This window comes from Rousettus aegyptiacus, unplaced genomic scaffold (genome assembly GCF_014176215.1).
Source record: "Rousettus aegyptiacus isolate mRouAeg1 unplaced genomic scaffold, mRouAeg1.p scaffold_m13_p_8, whole genome shotgun sequence".
Taxonomy (NCBI): Eukaryota; Metazoa; Chordata; class Mammalia; order Chiroptera; family Pteropodidae; genus Rousettus; species Rousettus aegyptiacus.
In genome coordinates, this window is record NW_023416311.1 from 82,236,435 (window position 1) to 82,256,926 (window position 20,492).

Here is a 20,492-nt window from a genome sequence, read left to right on the forward strand (position 1 = left end):
GAGAGGCAAAGTGATTTGCTCGTGATCGTGTAGTGAATGTCAGTGATTGGCTAAACAAGATCCCATAGTGATATATTAGTAATGACATATTAGTAAAGACATACTAGTAATGCAGTAATGCAATAATCCTGGCAGAATGATCATAGCCTGGACAAACTAGATACCCTTTGCTTTATCATTTAAAACTATTGATCTGTTTGCATCTATCCTTCAAATGTGTAAATATGTTCTTTCCCTGCACAGCTCAGCATTTGGGTTGCGGCTGCAGTTGGGGTCAAGTCCTTACTCTTGGCATATCCTCCTGGCCCTAGAGGCCACTGAGACAGTGTTCACTTGTGAACCAGTACTTTGGGTAAGGTCCTGTGCCATTCCTCCTCCATTCTCCCTCCCCCATCCCAGGATTTTGGAGAGACCAGGGCCTGTGTCTTCAGATTCTGTTCTACTGTGAAAGATGTCATGGGCTGACCTCTAACCAAAATGATAGTCTTGTAAAAACCACATTCAACACTGTTTTTCTTGCAGGATCCTACAATGAATCACTGATGACTCCCATCAAAGGAAATTTTGAAACAAATAACTCTACTCTTCATTTCTGCAAGACACCTCATGCACTGGACGGAAGCTGGAAGGAAAATATTGCCTTAAAAGGCCAGGTCGGTAAGGAGAAAAAATGAAGATGCCACATTTTGACAAGCTCAGACAACTGAGTTCCTTATGTGAGGAAAGAGGTGACTTAGGTGCTCTTACTAATCAATAAGAAAAAGAGTTCCTGATAGAAGAAATGAGCTTGGGAAGCATGTGAATAGAGGCACTTTATAAATAAATAAAACATTTAACAAATATATGAAAAAGTATTTAATTAGTATTGATAAAAAAGTAAAAACGAGAATAACCATTTAAAAGGTAAAGGTTAAAAATATAATAAAATTATACATATTATGGTATGATTCCTCTCAGCCAAAAAGATCTCTGCGCAATCATTTCCAGCTAGTTGGTGACTTGGTTGGCCCTTTGGGGTTTCCAAGGAGAAGTTCCATTCTTCTTCTATAAGATGGTCTTTTAAATATTTCCCTTAAGTCTTTGTTATTGTTGTCGTTTCATTTCTTGACTAAGTTAATTTAGATTTTTTAAAGTATCTTATTTATTATAGTTTTAAAATCTTCCTTGGGGCACATTGTCAGGAGCAGGTTTTTAAGTTTCTCAAATGCAATGAAGAGCCTCTGAAGGAATCAATGTTTCATTTAGAAAGCTTTGTGCAAGGAAACTCATAAATTCTCGATTTAGGCAAAATTACTCATTTAATGTGTGCCTCTGTGCTTGGCATATTTATCTTGCTAGAGGAACAATAAAATATTATGAGTGTAAAATTTAATTATTTGAATTCATATGCAATTGAAAATAAATGTATTAAAGCAGGTCTTTTGCTGGATGCTTTATTGTTGAGTAAGGATTTGGGGGTGTAGATGGCCAGGGAGTTCTCCTGAGGTCGTTAGGGGTGCTGTTGGCCTCACACCCAAGCCAGGTTATTAGCACCACTGTCCTTTCCGCTGCTGATTGGAGTTTTTATTTCCTTAACCTTTAGGACTTTCCTTTTCCTTCCCTTGATGCCGTCTGGTAACTGTTGGCAGCAAAGTTGGTGGCTCTGTCTGTGGGGTCACAATGGTGTCAGCAAGTTACCGTTGGTAGAGGAATTGCTACTCAGCCAGAGCATCATCCTGGCATCATTAGAGAACCTGGGCAGGGGGTCGTGAAAATGACTTTAGCACTTTATGTGGAACATTAGTTGTCATGACCAATTAGAAGTCATTGGAAGGTGTTCCTGCAATAAGGGCCTGCAGAGATGTGGAGAGGGTCAGAATTCTCATATCCAGTCAGCTCTAGGCCAAGTTACTTACTAAAGTAATAAGTAGATCTCACCCAGGGCAGAGCACCCCTGGGTACATCAAGCAAAGCACTGTGCCAAGTAATGCCTTGGTCAGCTTTGGGGTAACTATGGGATTCTGATGAAGTACATCTGTGAAGAGTTACATTGAGCTACCCACCAGCAGGCCATTTTAGGAATGTTATTTTATACCAGTGGTTCTCAGAAGGAGTGATTTTGCTTCCCAGGGGACATTTGACAATCTCTGAAAACAATTTTGATTATCATAACCCAGAGAGAGAGCATCTGGTAGACAGAGGCTAGGGATGCTGCTGAACATTCTGTAATGCACAAAACAGCCCCGTAATAATTAATTCCCTGCTGCTAAATGCCAGTAGTGCTGAGATTGGGAAACCCTGCTTTATTCTTAATTTTACTTTGAATACCTAAAAACCCATGATTCATTGACTGCAATGCCTGTATGTGACATGATATCCAAGAAGAAAACCAAAATATGAAAATGATGCCTGTCAGAAAGACTTGTCTGAATTAGAGTGATCTAGTCATTATTATACATGTAAAATTCAATATGTTGTTGTGAAGGAGAAAAAAAGAATTTTCAATTCTTTAACTATTCACTATTATGTTTTTAGTAAATTCTGATAAGTTCTTTTATTTACCCTTATTACTAGTTTTCCTATCTATTTTTGATTAAAGTTGGATGTAAGAATGTCCAGGCTCTTTATATCATGCCTGGAAGAGATAGCAATCAGATTTTTATACTCATGGAAATTCAGGCAAGTTACTTAAGATCTCTATGACTTGATGTTCTCATTTCTAATGGGTAACTATGATAATGGAAAAAGACCTTTAAGATGATTAGTTCAATCCTAACATTATTGTAGATAAGGAAACTTGAGACCCAGAGAAAATCTCAGTAACAGAAGAAGAACCTCTCTGGGCACATTATGAAAAAATCTTTCTTGTGAAAAGTAGACTTACTAGTGCTCAACTTTAATGTTTTGGGGAGGCCTTTTAATTTCATAAAGTACTAGAAATATTATGGCTTTCAGTTCTTCCAGGCTTTGATGATATCACTGGCCTATGGTTGGTTTGTGCGCAACAAGGATTTTTAGGTTAGAAGAATAAAAGGGAATTTTTATTCTTTTTTGTAATATCTGCCCTATGTGGTTGTTGGGAGATTAGAAATAATATTTGAAAAATACTCAACAGTGTGTTCATTACACAGTGGTTAGCTAACAATAGCAATTACTGTGTTTTGGTTTTGATAATGTAGAATCTTTGAACTTCCTAGTGAATTATCAGTTTTAACTCTTTGTCATGAATTGCCTCTGAGATGTACATATATATATTTCTAAAGAAGTATTCTCTTTATGTGTTTGTTTTCAGAAATGCCTAAATCAACTATTTTTGACCCAGAAGGTGGCTCAGCAGGTTAATGGGAAAATGCAGCTTTGTGAGCAATCCCAGTGTGTTTGGGAAGGTATGGGCCAAAGATTCTCTGTCTTTCTTTACTACCTTCTTCTTTCCCTGTCTCCTTCATTTTTCCCTTATTTTAACATTTTTATTTTTATATTTATCAGACTAAATAACACAATCGTAAAATTTAGGTAATTTCTATAATCCTCTGCCTTAACCATCACCACCTCCTACTCCCATTTCCTAGAGGTGCCCCCACTGAGCTTGTCCAGCTATTGTCTCCAAGTTTTGGCAATCACGAATAAAGCTACTATAAACATCTGTGTGCAGGCTTTTGTGTGGACAAAGTTTGCAATTCATTAAGGTAAATATCAAGAAGTGTGATTGCGGGATTGTATAATAAAAGCATATTTAATTTTGTATGAAACTACCAAACCATCTTCTAACATGGCCATACCATTTTGCATTCCCATCAGCAATGAATAAGAATTCTGGTTGTTCCACATCTTTGCCAATAGTTGGTGTTGTCAGTGTTTTTGATTTTGGCCATTCTGATAGATGTGTGGTGATGTCTCATTGCTTATTTGCCATCCGTATACCTTCTTTGGCAAAATGTCTAACTCTTTTGTTAATTTTTTAAACAGATTGTTTGTTTTCTCATTGTTCAGTTTTAAGAGTTTCTTTGTATATTTTAGATAACAGTTCTTTATATATGCCTTCTGTAAATATTTTTTTCCCAGTCTGTGGCTTATCTTCTCATTCTTTTGACATTGTCTTTGCAAAGAAGAGGCTTCTAATTTTAATAAAGTCTAGCATATCAATGATTTCTTTCATAGATTGTGCCTTTAGTGTTATATCTAAAAAGTTATTGACAAACCCAAGGTCATCTAGATGTTCTCCTATGTTATTTTCTAGGAGTTTTATAGTTTTGTGTTTTACTTTTAGGTCTATGGTCCATTTTGAGATAATTTTTGAGAAGGATGTAAGGCCTGTGCCTAGATTTGTTTTTTTTTATTTGTTTTTTTGTTTGTTTTGTTTTGTTTTTGCATGTGGGTGTCCAGTTGTTCTAGCACCATTTGTTGAAAAGACTAACTTTTCCTATTGCATTGCCTTTGCCCCTTTGTCCAAGATCAGTATGGGTCTATTTCCGGGCTCTTTATTCTATTCCATAGATCTACTTGTCTAGTCTTTTGCCAATATCACACTGTCCTGATTATTATAGTTTTCAGTAAGTTTTAAAATCAGATAGTGTTAGTCTTTCAACTTGGTTTTTCTTCTTCAATATTGCATTGACTATTCTGGGACTTTTCCTCCTCTATATACACTTTAGAATCAATTTGTTGCTATCTATAAAATTACTTACTGGGATTGCATTGCATCTGTAAATCAAGTTGGGAAGAACTGATAGCTTAATAATATTAAATCTAATCCATTCACATGAAATATCTCTCAATTTGTTTAGATTTTCTTTGATTTTTTTATTAGAGTTTTGTAGTTTTCCTCATATAGATATTGTACATGTTTTATTAGTTTTATACCTAAGCATTTAATTTTGGAAGGATTTTAATGAGAGCTATTAAGAGCTACACTCTTATAATTTTTAAATATATAATACAATATTATTAATTATAGTTGCCATACTGTATATTATATTTCTATGACTTTTTATTTTATAACTGGAAGTTTGTATTTGATTTTTAAAAAACCTTTATTGGCAGTGCTTGATACTTCCAGTAACCTTGCAGTTCTGCCCACAAGTGGATTTTCATAGCTAACACTGAGGCCGTGAACAACAATCTGGCTTCTTGGTATAGTATTGTGAAGCCTCATGCTTTTATCAGAAGCTATGTGGTCTTAGAGGCCTCGAGTCACCTAGGTGGGTTCAGTTCCTGTAAATCATGTCATTCTCAGTTTGATCACAGTCTAAGTGGTTGAAGAAAAGATAGTGGTCTGTGGTTTAAACTTATGGGGTCTTTTGATGAGAATTAAAACTGAGCACAAGATATAATGCAGACCTCAAATAGTCATGGGTAAAACTAGCTAAAAGTAACTTTGTGTGATCTGGTACAGAAACCGTAAGAAAAAAAGCCAAAGTCAATGAATCAACAGGTATTAATTAACAAAGGCTCAGAGTAAGGCTTCGGTCTATCAGATAATTGTTGATGTGAAATACATATAGATATGCAAAATTCTCTTTGGTTTTAACATCTCAAGTGACAAAAATATTCAAAGTAAGATGTAATGTCCTCTGTGTGCTCCCCACAAGATCTGTCATTACATTTAGGTCTAGTATGTATGTGCTTTTTATTAGACAATGCCATCGAATATTTAAAAAAATGTTTACGTTAGTATTGAAGTCTTCTTTGTTTCCTTTTCTCCCCCTGGAACTTGTAATTGAGTTTTATCATGATGACCATTTTCTTTTTCACTTCATCATTTCTTATTACCCTCAAGGATAAATATTATGTGTCCAGGATCATAGAGATATATAGAGGTGTTTGTTTATTGTAGGCTGCAGAGATGGAGTCAGAGATGAATCATTCTATTTTAAAAGTTTCAGAGATGTAAACTATTCTATACTACGATCAGAGGTGAAGATTCATCTTACTGGCCTTCGAAATGACTACTGTAAGTTATTGTTTATATCATGAATTGAAAAGTCAAAATGACAAAATATATCCTGTGCTCTGGCATAAACTTGAAATTTGGTTCTGGCAGAACCAGATATGCCTTTGCCTCACGTCCAAATGGTGTCCAATCTAAATATAATTAATATAGTTGGCTTTTTCTTGTACAGTTTTCATGTTCAGGAATGGCTATTGTTGGTGTTGGTGGGGAACGAGAAACGTACATTTTGTTTTACTGTATTGGAATGAATTGCACAAATGATGGCCTATTATTATGCATGTATTTTAAACATGGATAAATCGAATCTGTCAAACAACCATGTTAGGTCTTCTTGCTATGTGTCTAGCTTGTAATCTAGTTGGGAAGACAGGACTAATCCAAATGAAACTGCTACCAACATGCCAATGTAGAGTATTAATAATGAATTGTGGGGTATGAGTAGTTATAAGGATTATAAGTAGTTCAGTGATCTTTGGAGTTGTCCAGAAAGACTTTTTTCATTTTTGAACTTCTAATGATATGCTTGGATCCATTGTTCTGTTTTCCAACCGACCATGGGAAAGGTATTAATCTTTCTCCTCTACCTATAAAGTTGTTTATTTGAAAATACTTTTATTTGGCTATATAATTACCCTAATTTGAAATGCATTTTTTATAGATCTGAATGTCCTAGACTGGAATTTTCAAAATCTTGTTGCCGTAGCCCTTGGGTCCTCTGCATACATCTGGAATGGGGAAACTCACAATGGGATTGAAAGTGTAGATTTACGTCTCACTTGTAACTATGTATCTTCTGTGTCCTGGATAAAAGAGGGAACCTGCCTGGCAGTTGGCACCAGCGAGGGAGAAGTGCAAGTACTGGACAGTTTTTCCTCTCTCATAATATGCTCTGTGTAATTGCTAGATAACTGAAATTGACTTTTAATAACAGGTTAATATGAAAGAGAGAAACTATATTAGTTGTGGTACTTGAAGCTATGGGGAATAAGAGGGTATACCATTCTAATAGTTTTCTGAATGACATTTAATGAGGACTTAGGTATACTCTGCTCAATTTTTCCACACAATTTTTCTTTCACTAATTCCCCTATCCTTAAGTCTTTTCTCTCAGATGAAAGTTGGGCCTGTAGAATCCCCATTTTTAGGACTTTGGTGAGAAAATAACCTCTGCATTCTCCTTTCTTATCTCAAACCATGATCAAGAGTAGAGTTACCTCAAATGAGTGAATTTTTTGCTGATAGGCTCTCTAAATTGGAGATATACCAAGTTTTTTTTTTTTTTTAAAATCAATCTAATTTCTCATGCATCATCATTATTATTATTTATTAGCAACAGTGGGAACAGTATTGCTTACTTGTTTGATGACTTTGGGAGGGCACAGATGGCTCTCACTAGTTACTCATCTCTGCAATGATATTGGGTACTATGAAGGTTATGTCATGATTTCTTCTTATGCCAAAGTTCTCATTCTTCATGTGGGTCAGAATATCATTTGTAGCAGGAAAGGAGTCTGTTAGCAATCAATGGAATTCCTGTCTCCAGGAAGTGTCTGGTAACTGTAGGTGAATTTCCAGGTTTGGATTTCCCACAAATTAGAAGGAGCTAGAAATGTGATAGTGAATCGCAACCCTTGGCTGCTCACTGAATTCACCTGGGTAACTTTAAAATAACTGCCATATGCTCAGGCTCTACACCCACCATTAAATCAGAATCACTAGCATCCATAGCATGCTCCTCAGGTGATCCTAATATGGAGACAACACTGAGAACTGCTGAGTAGGATTAAGGTGTTTAGCTTTTACTTAGTACGAGGACTGGCTATATCAACATTAATTGACTATCAGGCCTCTGAGAAGACAGTGGACTATGAAAATGTCAGTGCTATATAACTCTGCTTCTCCATTTTTCAGTTATGGGATGTGGTAACTAAAAAGCGGCTGAGAAATATGCTTGGCCATTTGTCAGTAGTTGGAGCCTTGAGCTGGAATCACAGTATACTCAGCAGGTAAGGAGCATCTTATAGTAATCAATTATATTTGCCCTACCAATTGATTAAGGAGGCTGAGTGAGCAGAACTATCAAATGTAAAACCGAAACCAAAATGAAACAAAACAGAACACTGGTTGGTATTAGATATGCTCCTACCTTCTCAGGTATTTAGATCTTCTGATGTAAGTGGTCCAGTGGTCATGCTTACTATGGTGGCTGTGTGCCTACAGCATGTGCTAGTACTGTGATGTGAGGCTCAGGATTCACTATACTGGTCAGATAAAATGTAGAACTGTTTAAGCAAAAAGTTTCTCTCTACTAAGTAGCACCTATTAGAGTAATGTTTTGTTGAAATTAAGTCAATAATTTGGAATATATTGCTTTCTGGGGCATATTTTCAATTCACAGACTCCCAGAGATTTGAGCTGGAAGGAACTTTGTAGATCGACCAGGTTAGTGGTCCTCAGACTTGAGCAGGCATCAGAATCACCTTGAGGGCTCCTTAAAACACAGATTGCTGCCCTCATTTCAGGAATTTCTGATTCATTTGTTCTGAAGTTACGCTGATCACTTGAATTTCTAATTTCCCGAATGATGCTGATGCCTCATTGCTTTTGAGAACCACTGATTGAGTCTGTTTCTTTTTAACCGGAAAAGTTAAATGACTTGTTCCTATGATCCTACATAACTGATTTAATATATATTGCTTTTAATATAGTTATTCATCTTCATACTGTATCTCTTAAGGTAGATTTAAATTAAATAAATCTCAAAGCCCTTTATAATTTCTTTAAGTAGCTCAGGTATAAATTTACAGTTTTACTATCTTGTGATTATAGACTAAACTAAAAGACATTTAAGCAAAACACCCTATAAAGGCCTAAATATTTACCCTGAGAAGTTGTTGTAGTCAGATCAATTATATACTTAAGTTATTTTTTACAATCTTCATTGTTTAAGTTTAGTTTTATTATCCATGAGGAATACAAACAAACCTTTCTTATTATAATAATAGCAGCTAACATTTTTGTAGTACTCTGTGCCAGGCACAGTGCTATACTCTTTACGTTTATAATTGTGTTTCAGTTTCTGCAATAACACTGTAAAGTGGTTTCTTATCCACACACCCCGCCCTCCCCGCCACACACATTTTTGATGAATAAACTGAGATGCTAGCTTGAGGTTACATGGTTAGTATGAGGGGAAGAGTCAGGCTTTGAACACAAGTGGTCTGGCTGCAGAGCCCATGTTGTTCATCAGAAAGTTATTCAATGTTGTTCCTGAATAGTATTTAAAAATGACACCGGACTTTGAGATAATTCAGAAAAAAAAAATGGTAGGCAGTTTTAAGGCATTTTTTTTTTGCTCCTTGGAGAAGAACAAAATTAGTCCTGAAAAGTTTATCATCTTTGACAGTGTGATACAGTCTTTGTCATTTGGATTCAAGTCACTAAGAGTGAGTAGAGACATTATCCATTGATTTGTAATCATATTGCAGTTGGCCATGGCATTTGGATAGTTTTATACTTTTTTTTAGTTATTAGTAGCATTAGCGCAATTAATAGTGGCTCTATAAATTAATGGAAAAACAAAATAAATTTCTAGGTCTAACATTTTACTATAATGTTTATATACTATTTTATTACATTATGTATAAATATAATACATTAATAACAATAAATATACAAAAATATATAATATACTAAAATATGTATATACTAAAACCATTTCAAAATAAAATGAAATATTCTGAATTCCAGAAAAGTAATATTTCCTAGGTCCAGTATATAAACCTGGGAAAATCTAGTAATCTTATAAACCTATCTTTTCCATGGTTGCCTGCATCATCTTAAAGCCATTAGAGAAATCTATCAAAGGTTATCTTCACGATATTCAGATTCAAAACTCCGTCAGTCAAATATATTTCATTTGTGAAAAGAATCACCCAGTTAGAATACTCTGTCCTTATTAACCCGAGGAATGTCTACCTGGTTTTGATTCTATCCTAAGAGGTCTTTCAACAGTTTGAACAATGCTTTCCTTTATATAAGCATTTGTTTTCAAATGCTTATGTAGTAATAGGGCTCAAGTTTTCTGCCATAAATCCGCCCCTTTGCCTCTGTGCAGTGGGTCAAGACTGGGCCGTGTTTATCACCATGATGTTCGGGTAGCCCAGCATCATGTTGGAACACTTCACCATAAGCAAGCTGTGTGTGCTCTGAAGTGGTCACCGGATGGCAGGCTGCTTTCCAGTGGCTGTAGTGATGGACTGCTGACTATATGGCCCCATGATCCAGGCACGACTGCACAAACTCAACCAATAAAAGTCATACCCCACCCTACAGCAGTCAAGGTAAGAAATCTAGTAGTTTTCTAGGTTTCTGTTAACTCAGAGACCACTGATCATTCTTCACACATGAACACAAAGCCATCAAACCGATACTTTATTTTCTTCACCTAGAATTTGTTTTGGATTTTGCTATCACTTTCCTGAAAGACAACTATTTCTTTTTTACTAACACGTGCCATTATTTTGGTTGTAAGTGACTAAAACCAAAGTCAAGCTTGAATGCAAGAAAAAATAAATATAGATTCTCATGTAACTGATGAATCCTGGGTACATACAGCTGTTTCAAATATTTCTGGATCTAGGGCCTTAAGTAATGCCGTTAGAACCTTGCCCCCTTGTCTCTTGGCTCTGCTTTTCTCTGTTTAGTTTCATTCTTCATTCAGACTCCATTTTGAGGGCAAGATGGCTCTTGGCAGCTTTAGATTCAGATTCTCTCAGATGGGAGCTAGAGAGGAAACCATCATTCTTTATAACTTTGGTAGAAAAGTCCCAGGACTCTGGTCTGACTTTGGTCACATGCTTATCTCTGAACTGATAACTCCTGCCAGAGATGGGCACACTGACCAGGTCTGAGTCATGAGCTTACACCAAGGAAAGGAGACCTTTTGACAGACAAAGAAGGAGGGGTGCTGTAGGGTAAACCAATACTCTGCCATTCTCTGCACAATAATTTTTTATTTCTCTATATTAAAAATTCTTATTTCTAGTAAAAAAAAAACACACACACTTTTTTCCCCCTTTGGTGTCACAGATGTTCTCTCACAGCCCAGATTCAGAGGGAGGGGAACGAGATTCTACCTATCAACACAGGGAAGTGGACAAAGTTTTAGAAGGGCATATAGCATGGGAGATTTAAATTTCAACCCAGGGTGAAAATTAGTGTGCTCATTTGAGGTGGATGTTGTAAGACTTATAACTATTTGAAAAATTTCTGAAGCTTGGAATTTACCTGAAAATAATTTATTAGAAACAAAAGGCATATGCCAGAATATATTTATATAGGATTCTTTACAAGAGCAAACAACAAAAACAAAACATACAAAAAAGAAAAAGAAACAAAAATGTTCTTCTTTCCAAAAAACTCAACCCAACGCAATGCAAACCAAGCCAACTAAGATTTTTAAAAAGCCTACCTGAGTTCAGCATTAGAACAAAAATTAATTAGGGCATAATAACATAATGGAATATTGTGGTATTATTAAAAATAATAATTATAAACAAATATGTTAAACATGGAAAATGTTTATATAATAAATGAAAGGAACAGAAAAATAAACCAGTATATACATTATGTTTGATATTTTCTAAAATAATTTTACATATAGAAGACAATATGCAAAAATGAGAATAATTAATGGGATGATTGATAAAGATATATAGATAAATATAACTAAAATATTTGTTAAAATGTTATTTAAAATTGTTGTTACTAGTCATTTCAATTATCAATGTAAATGTGCCATACTGAAATCCATTTTTCAGAATTAACCATAATAATTTATAAATAAAGCAAAGGCAATTTTATTTTCTGACGTGTATTAGGAGTTGTAAGGCATGAGATCTTTTCCGAGCAATCATTCAGAACTCCCTTTTGTCTTCTATTCTCTTCTCTGACCTAAATTCACAGGTAGACAAACCAGAGAAAGGGTGCATTTCACAACCAGATTCTAGGGCACAAGTCAACCATTCTAGCAGCAGATTTTTGACCCATAGGATATGTTGAATGTAGTTTTTCAAACATATTATTGCATGATTCTTCTATGTTTAAAATGTTTGCATTTATTATTAAAATAAGGATGACACCTAATGGGTTATATCTAGTCCCGAGAAGTAATCTTGAGAGTGCAGTGGCTCCTGCCTTTGTGTCAGAGTCCAGGGGAGCTGCAATGAGTGCAGACCTCTGACGCTTCTGCTTCCCTGAGCATCACATCCACGAGTTCACCTTCTCTAGGGCTGACCTGCCTGTGTGATTATTTGGAACTTTAAAGGCCTTAGGTTGGTGTCCCTGGCAGTCCGCTGTCCTTGCTGTTGGAGGAGGGATGGAGGATGGATGCTTACACATCTTGGACATAAATACTGAGCAAAGCATCCAGAGCCCAAGCACAAACTCACAGGTAAATGTTTTCTTTGGAGTTTGCCTTCATGCTGGTCTTCTAGAATCCAGTGAAAATAATTTATGATATAACACAGACCCAGACACAGCTCCCCGTACATGCGGAGTCCATAGGGATTTTGGTTGTTGAGAGTTTCTTTTTGTAAAACCTTCACCTGTGAGTAGAAAGTTAAATTAACATGTGTATATATTTTTAAAGCATTTTCCTTTTTTCTCAGCATTGCTTTGACTGTGAAACTTGAAAACAGCCTGACTATTCTGGGACAATGATCATCTTCACTTAAATTCATAGATTCATTGCAGCTAAGCTTATTTGTATATTTAGTCCGTTGTTACCTTGGGATAAACTTTCATAGAACTAATGTAATCCTCTAACATCCTAACCCTGGCTATGGGCTGAAGGATGTATATGGACTGAATATTCTGCCTAGAATCAATTTAAAGTATATTCATAATAAATCAGAATTGCCATAATTCTGTATTTTTTGGTCATTATTACAGATTTGTTCCCTAATCTGGCTACCTAAAACAAAGGAGATTGCAACTGGCCAGGGTACTCCTAAGAATGATGTGACTGTGTGGGCCTGTTCTGCTCTGGCCAGGTCAGGTGGATTTTTTGGTAAGTAAATGGGTGAGTAAAATACCCTGTACCTATAGCCAAGTGAGCTGTCCATTGGTAGGAAAAGCCCAGAATGATTTTTCTCCTGGTTCTTTGAAGTATGTATTTCATCAGAGAAAAGAGGCCTACACCCACCACACCTCAGGGAGTATGTAGATGAGTGTTTTTAAATTTGACTAAGATTGTTCATCACCTGTAATTGTCCTCTCTCCTCTTCCTGGCCTATGTGTACGGATGATGCAATGATGATCATGAACCGTGTTTTTGAACTCTGGAGTTAGCACCATAATTTACCTTATTTTGAAGAACCAGCAATGCTGGAATGTGTGGGAGATAAAGAAATATGAAAGGCTGAGATGGGAGGCTACTGAACAGCACGGGGGTCGGCGAGCCTCTCTGCCCTTTCAAAGTGAACTCTGTTATTTCGCAGTGCAGTTCTACAAACTTTTATTGGGTACTTTTTGAGAGCAAGACCCTATAATAGGGAATGAGACTCAAGTCTTGTCTTCAAGGGTCTTAAATCATCTTGGGTATAATTTAGAATGTTAAAGGGGTGGGGCGGCTACCCAGCCCTGGGAAAAAGGAAGACAGAAGTGCTGGTTGATGAAGGAACAGAGCACAGGCATCCAGCCTCTTGTACAACTCTGATTATATATCCTATCTTCTTTCCACTCAACCTTGTCTCCTGATCAATCACTGGAATTTGTTTAGTAAGCATCTGTTATGTGCCAGGCACTTATTAGAGTGCCAGGAATACACAGATGAATAAGACAGACAATATCCTGGCCCTCACAGAGCCTCCACTTTTGTGGGAGGAGACAGACAGAATCCAAATATATTCAAAAGGTAGTGATAACACCACGTTTCTCATTGGGGATTCTGAGAATATTTAGCAACAACACGACACCCTTAACAGAAAGACTTTCTGCTTCTGATGGTCAGCCTGGCTGCACCTCTGGTTAGCCTTGGAATGACCTTTCTACACTTCGACTGTTATACTGTGTGATTTGGTAAATAAAAAATACAGGCGACTCTTGATAGAGCCAGTTCAGCCGCCAAGCATAAGTGTAGAAAGAGCGTGAGCTGATCCTTTGCATATTTTGATGGTAAGAAATGCAATTCACTGGGCCTTTTCAGTTTATCGAAATATTTTAAATCAAGACTCGAAAGCTAGTTCTTAACAAAATTACAATTCAGCTAGGTGGGGGATCTGATAGATACTCTGTTCAACTTGCTGATGTTGGGAATAAAGAATGAACTTACCAGGTATATTTCCTTGTTTCTCTGGTCTTAACAAGCTGTAATTTTTTTAGTTTTAATTCCTTATGAATTTTTTTTCATTGATGTTAGAATTCCAAAGAAGACATTTCACCTTTTCTTCTCTTAAAATGTTTATAGTTGGAGAAGTTGTAGTTACTTTTGAATTTTTAGACACTAATTTTCATCTTTAACACAGTTTCTTCTATATACAAAATTTCCCAAAAGTGTTTCGCAGGATAGTTGTTATACAAACACTTGTCATGCGGTCAGATACATTTGGAAATTATGTTACAGAAGAACAGTTTTTCTTTCCTAAGGATATCTCAAACCCTTTGCTTTATTATGTGTATTATGAATCTCCAAGAGGAGGTTATGGCATTTAGTGTTTTCCAAACACATTTGGAGAATCTTTTGTATGGAATCATCTTTTTTTTTTTACACCGACAGCACCTGGTTTTCCTAGGTGGTCTCCCATCCAAGTACTAACCAGGCTCAACCCTGCTTAGCTTCCAAGATCAGACAAGATCAGGCACGTTCAAGGTGGCATGACTGTAGACTGTATGGGGTCATCTTGAGGTACTTGTTCCATGAACACACTTCAGGGAACGCGGCCATATGGCATGGAACTATTAAAATATTTAACTTCCATGTGTTTTCACTGTGAGTTAATATTTCCATTGAGGGCTAAGGACAGCTATCTTGACATACACTGTGGAACTGAGATCTAGATCAAGATCTTTCAAACTGGGACCCATTGGATCATGGATATAATGAGCCAAGATTCGCATTAAAAAAAACAAAATAGAATAATATAGAGTGGGAAAAAATGACAAAGTAGGTATTCTACGAAATTTTTGTTTTAGTTATCTAGACATATACGTGCCTGTAGATGACACCACACATGAAACGTAGTTTTGACTGTGGGTTGTGGTCAGAAAGTTTGCAAAAAATGATATTCTAAATTATAGTCACATCTTTACTGGGTCTCACCCTGTTAACCACACTCATGATGCTTTGGAGGAGAATTTCAGTTAAAGAAGTCTCACCTACCTGACTACAGAACAAAGATAACTTGATTGTCCCCCACCCTCCAGAATAGTAAGGGTTGTAATTTCTAAGCTTTGAAACAAGAGTGGCTAACTCGCCAACCTAAAAGTGACATCTGGCCTTGGACTTGGTTTCATCAGTCCATAGCACATGTATCAATATGTGGTCTCACTTATAATTATAGCTGCACAAAGAAACGAAACTTTCAGTGTTTTCAGTGACAGTTTTGGAGCTTGGAACTTGGTAATATAAACCCTAAAAGAGGAACTTTGAGCATAAGATGACATTTCCCACTATCTAGTAAGTTAAGATGGTTACTAATACGAAAGAATTTTAAGAATGTCTTTGCTTCTGATTCAAAAGCCATTTTCTTAACAATTTCTGGAAGTAGCTATCTATTCATTTTTTAAGTCAAGATCTTTTACAAAGCCTGCTTTGGAAAAGATTTAGGATTTTTTCTTTTTTATTCCCTTTTCTACTTTCTTCCTTCCTCTTCATTTTAACACATTGTAATAAGAAATGAAAACATATTTATCAACTATCACATTCATTGAATAGACTTTTCTTTCTTAGGTTTCATTTAAAAACATTAAATACCTATATCCTAACTAAATTGTTTTTTCATTTATATGGCTTTAATTTTTAAATTTTTAATTTTTAAAAATAATGGACAGTGGCCTTCAATAGAAAAAGAGATTCTCCTTTGCTCTGGATTTGGAGTGTGGTCCAAATGATTAAAGCATAGAAAATTGGATTCTAGTTCTGGCTCTGCCATTAACTAGCTGTGTGACCTTGAATAAGGCTTTTGACATTCTTAAATTATCTTCATTTGTAAAATAAGAGGGCTGCATTGTATCTATGGATCTAAATGTTTTTATACACTGACGTGCTCAGGGCCAATTCTGTGTCCCTTTGGAAGCGCGTGTGTGTGTGTGTGCGCGTGCGTGCGCTCACGCACGCGTAAAGAAGAACATTGGGACTGATATATGAAGATGGAAAAAGCCCCAGTGTCTAAGACACATCTCCTTCAGGAGTGGAATGGTGTATATGCACTCCTGGCTGCTGCGAATCTTGTATCAGAGTACAAAATTATTTCTGAAGTTTCAGCCCTTAATTGAATGGTAAGCAGTGCTGGTCCTAGGAGGAGGTGACCACCCACCTATTTTAATTTTAGTCATGTCCCCAAATACCTTTCACTCTTATCCAACCTCCTTCTCTGACCTCATCCTCCCAGCCCTAGCCTTATCTATTTTGGTCTGAAGTTTCAATCATTAGAGTCACTATTGGGTTAGGATAAGTTTTGCAAAGTATTTTTCAGACAACACTAGTGGCTTGAGATGCTCAAGTCAAAAGGATTCTGGTCAAATAAGTTTCAGAAATGCTGCCTATTATAGTCTCTCTCAAATATTTATAGTGCATATGATAATCTTGAAATAAGGAATCTTGTTTAATTTTCTTAACTTGGAGCTCCCAAAGTTAAGATAACACTCTTTTCATTTTTAATCCCTGTTAACCTCACATAGAACATTCCACAGAATGTTCTTGAGCAACGATCAATTAGATAACAGAGAGAGGGGTGCTCTCTCCAGAAGTCTGTAAATAAGACTTGTGTATTCTTTGTGGGAGAGACTTTGGGTTCTTTCCATTAAGCTGCATCAGTTTATTTGATTAGTTTCTTAAAACCTAGGAACCAAGGGAATGACTTTTGGGGGAGGATAAGAAGAGGGCTGTGGTGGGTGGCAGGAGCACAGCAATTCCTGGGTGTGGATGGAACAGAGAAGATAGAACTGGTAACGGTATATTATGTGGTGGTCTAAAGATGCTCCCCCCAAAATATCCATGTCAAATCCCTAGAACCTGGGAATGTAACCTTATTTGGAAAAAGAGTCTTTGCAGTTAAGGATCTTGAGATGAGATCCTCTTAGATTATCCAGATGGGCTCAAAATCCAGTGACAAGTGCCCTTATAAAAGACACATGGAAGAAAACAGACACACAGAAGAGGAGGGGATATGACCACAGAGGCAAAGACTGAGTGATGTGGCCCCAAATTAAGGATGGCCAACAGCTGCCAGAAGCTAAAAGAGGCAAGGAAGGAATGGAACATCCATCCCCTGGAACCTCCAGAGGGAGCAGCCCTGCTGGCTCCTTGATTTCAGACTTCTGGTCTCCAGAACTGTGAGAGAACACATTTCTGTTGTCTGAAGCCATGCAGTTTGTGGTAATTTGTTATGGCAGCCACAGGAAACTAATACAAGGGGGACGTGCCCTGGAGGGGAAACTAAAGCAAAACCTTAGCCACAATGGATGTTGCACAGAGTCCGCTCTGACTGGTATTTACAAAGCAAAGGCTCAGTGGGAGTGCCAGCTCTGAACGAGGCGGGGTTTGGAGCAGCGCTTTATCCTGGGATGGGATTTGTGCGTCCACCTCAGGTTGCTTCTGAGTCCTGGGCACCAGCCCTTGTAATGTGGAACATGACTTGTCTTTCCTTCTTCCCACAGGCCACAGAGGCAGAGTGCTGCACTTGGCTTTGAGCCCAGACCAGACCCAAGTGTTTTCTGCTGCAGCTGATGGCACAGCCTGTGTATGGAACTGCTGTTAGCCACTTAGCCCCTCTAAGCTTCAGTTTCCTTATTTTATTTCTAAGTGAGAATAATGATGTTGGCTTTGTCTTCTGCATGGGGTTGTTATGAGGATCAAACAAGATAAAATGCTTTTCCCGAGATGAATGCCTGTTCTCCTGACCTTCTTTCTCAGGTTACTTTATGTGCTCTGCCTCCTCCTATTGCATTTCCCAGACATTATCTTTGACCCTCCATTCTTCTCTCTCCATTTCCCCCTCTCTTTCTTCTCTGTTTTTAGCTTCTCCTTCTGCTACTCATTTTTCTTCTCTATCTCTTCCTTGTTAGAGACTCATTTTCACTATTATACTCAGAAAATATCTATGGCAAAGATTTCTACACACTTCTTTCCCACTTGACTTCTCTCCCAAGCTCCAGCTTCATACTTCCTGTCTGCCTCTGGATATTTCATCTTTGAGAGGCTTTCCTGTCTTTAGCTCACACTGAATACATTAAAAACACAACTTATGCACTTGAAAAATATTGATAGAAATCCTACCGTATGCTAGGCAGTTGAGCATGCATGTTATCTTCTCTCCAAAGGAGCTCCTCTGTAGGACTCCCTTTCCCCTCTTCACGGTCTTATCCTTATCCTGGTCATTCCATCACTCAGGGAGCCTCCTGGTTGTCTGGTTGTTGTGCTCCATGCTCCCTTCGTTTACCCCTTGTTCTCTTTTCTTCTGTTTCACCCTGGTCATGTTCTGAATACCTGATATCTAGGCTGCCGTAATTGCCTTCTGTTTTTCCTGTTTTTATTCTTCATGGATCTCCATGCCACAGTTAGGTTAACTTTCTAAAAGCTCTGTGCCAATCCTGTCAGTCCTCCACTCACACACTCTCAGTGACTCCCCTGTTACCTAAACCCCTTGTCCTCCACCTTGGAGTCCTGAGCCCAGAACCTGAAGTTAGAGGACCTGTTCTCTGCCGTAAGGACCTTGGGTATGGCACGACATTCACAAAAATAGGAATTTGGATTTGATGGTCGGTAAGCTTTCTTCCAGCTTGATCAGTCCATTGTTCCATCTTTTTAACATTGATCCCCATTCATCTTCTATATTAACAGCTAAATTTGTGATTTCCTGCCTTGGTACATTTGTTGGAGCTTTGCTTCTAGTCTGGAATTTCTCCTCCTCTCTTCATTTCTTTGCACATGTGCATAAATTCTGACCTCTTTAGGAAGCATTTTGAAATGACATTACCTGGGTTTGAACTCTTGGTGTTAGTCAGTTATCACCTATTTGGTATTAATATACTATTATAGTTGTTTGAAAAATATTTTATTACTGTGTGAATGTACTTATTGTAGTTTTAACACAATTATTTCTTTCCTGGATGATTACATTGCAGAGTTGAGGGAGCACATATACTTTTTAATGCCTCTTAGAATATTTTGCAGGTGCCAGATAACAGATATTGATTGATTTGTTTGCTTTGTCATAAAATGTTTTTACCAATACCTACCCATGCCATTCCCCTTTTTCCTCTAAAGTGCCCCATAAAACAAACAAAAAAAATCTTGATAATTTAAAAGTAGAATAGTATATACAAGGGGAGTGAGAGCTTGCCTGCCGAATTAGTGTTAATTTGTCAATATGTAATTTTTTTTTCCTGTTTTTTAACTAAAAAAATGTACCGGGTAGTGCTAGTAATTCCTTAGAAAATTTTAGGTCACCAAAAGCTGCAAATGTGATACTTTTCTGCAATATACACTCTTCTTCTTTAAGCTAATAGTTTTCATTTCATCAATTAGCCAGGTATAAATTATAAGAAGATGTGTATCAGGGAAATGAACAAAATGATTAGCTGTTTCTAGTGTCTCCCACCATTCTATCTGAGTGCTTCTGTCTTAATAGTCTTATGAAACTATGTCATGACCAAAGATCACATCTCTCAGCTAATACTAATGCGTGAACATGGGCTTTCATTTAAGGAAAATGGCAGTATATTGTTTACTTGGTATTAGTTTTGGTGAGAAGTCTCAGATATGGTTTTAGTAAAGAAAAAAAGTGAACTTATAGATAATACATAAAACAGAAACCTTTGCTACAACCGATTTAAAATTTCCATAATTTAAAATTTTACTAATTCACACATAGTAAAGTACATAAGCCTTGAGTGTATAGCTTTGATGAACTTTTAATTTATAAATAGATAACTGTGTGACCACCATCTAGATTAAGATATGAACACTTTCTATACCCTAAAAGACTTCCTGTACCCACTCCCAGTCAACACCTTTTTATTATTATGACCTGTATCACCACGGATTAGTTTTCGCCTTATGTCAAACATTAAATAAATGGAATCATACAGTAAATATTCTTTTTTGTCTGGATTCTTTCACTCAACGTTAAGTTTGTAAGATTAATTTATGTTGTTGCATGTAACCGCAGTTTGTTCCTTTTCATTGCTGTGCAGTACAAGCCCTTCTGTCATATAAATGTACAATTGCTTATCCATGTTTTCGTTGATGGATATTGGAGTTATTTTCAATTTTGACTTTTAAGAATAAAGCTCCTATTCACATTCTTGAACACATCTTTTGTGAAAAAAGCAATTGTTT

General features: G+C 36.8%; 1 protein-coding gene and 1 pseudogene across 4 annotated transcripts in view; one reads left to right on the forward strand and one right to left on the reverse strand.

The window, feature by feature from the left end:
- The window catches only part of CDC20B (cell division cycle 20B), a 42,287-nt gene extending 22,100 nt beyond the window's left edge, over nt 1-20,187 (forward strand). For 2 of the 4 annotated variants that reach the window (XM_036225957.1, XM_036225958.1), the window contains exons 4-12: nt 523-653; nt 3,272-3,365; nt 5,813-5,929; nt 6,588-6,784; nt 7,841-7,935; nt 10,047-10,272; nt 12,258-12,389; nt 12,884-13,001; nt 17,810-20,187. In XM_036225957.1, coding sequence (XP_036081850.1) covers nt 523-653; nt 3,272-3,365; nt 5,813-5,929; nt 6,588-6,784; nt 7,841-7,935; nt 10,047-10,272; nt 12,258-12,389; nt 12,884-13,001; nt 17,810-17,910 — 1,211 coding nt within the window. In that variant the 3' untranslated portion in view covers nt 17,911-20,187. Of the gene's footprint in view, nt 1-522; nt 654-3,271; nt 3,366-5,812; nt 5,930-6,587; nt 6,785-7,840; nt 7,936-10,046; nt 10,273-12,257; nt 12,390-12,883; nt 13,346-17,809 lie in introns of those variants that run through there. The other 2 variants (XM_016142342.2, XM_036225959.1) reach the window with 2 other exon arrangements.
- LOC118607371 lies at nt 14,700-14,818 on the reverse strand (annotated as a pseudogene).
- Nucleotides 20,188-20,492: the final 305 nt, after the last annotated feature.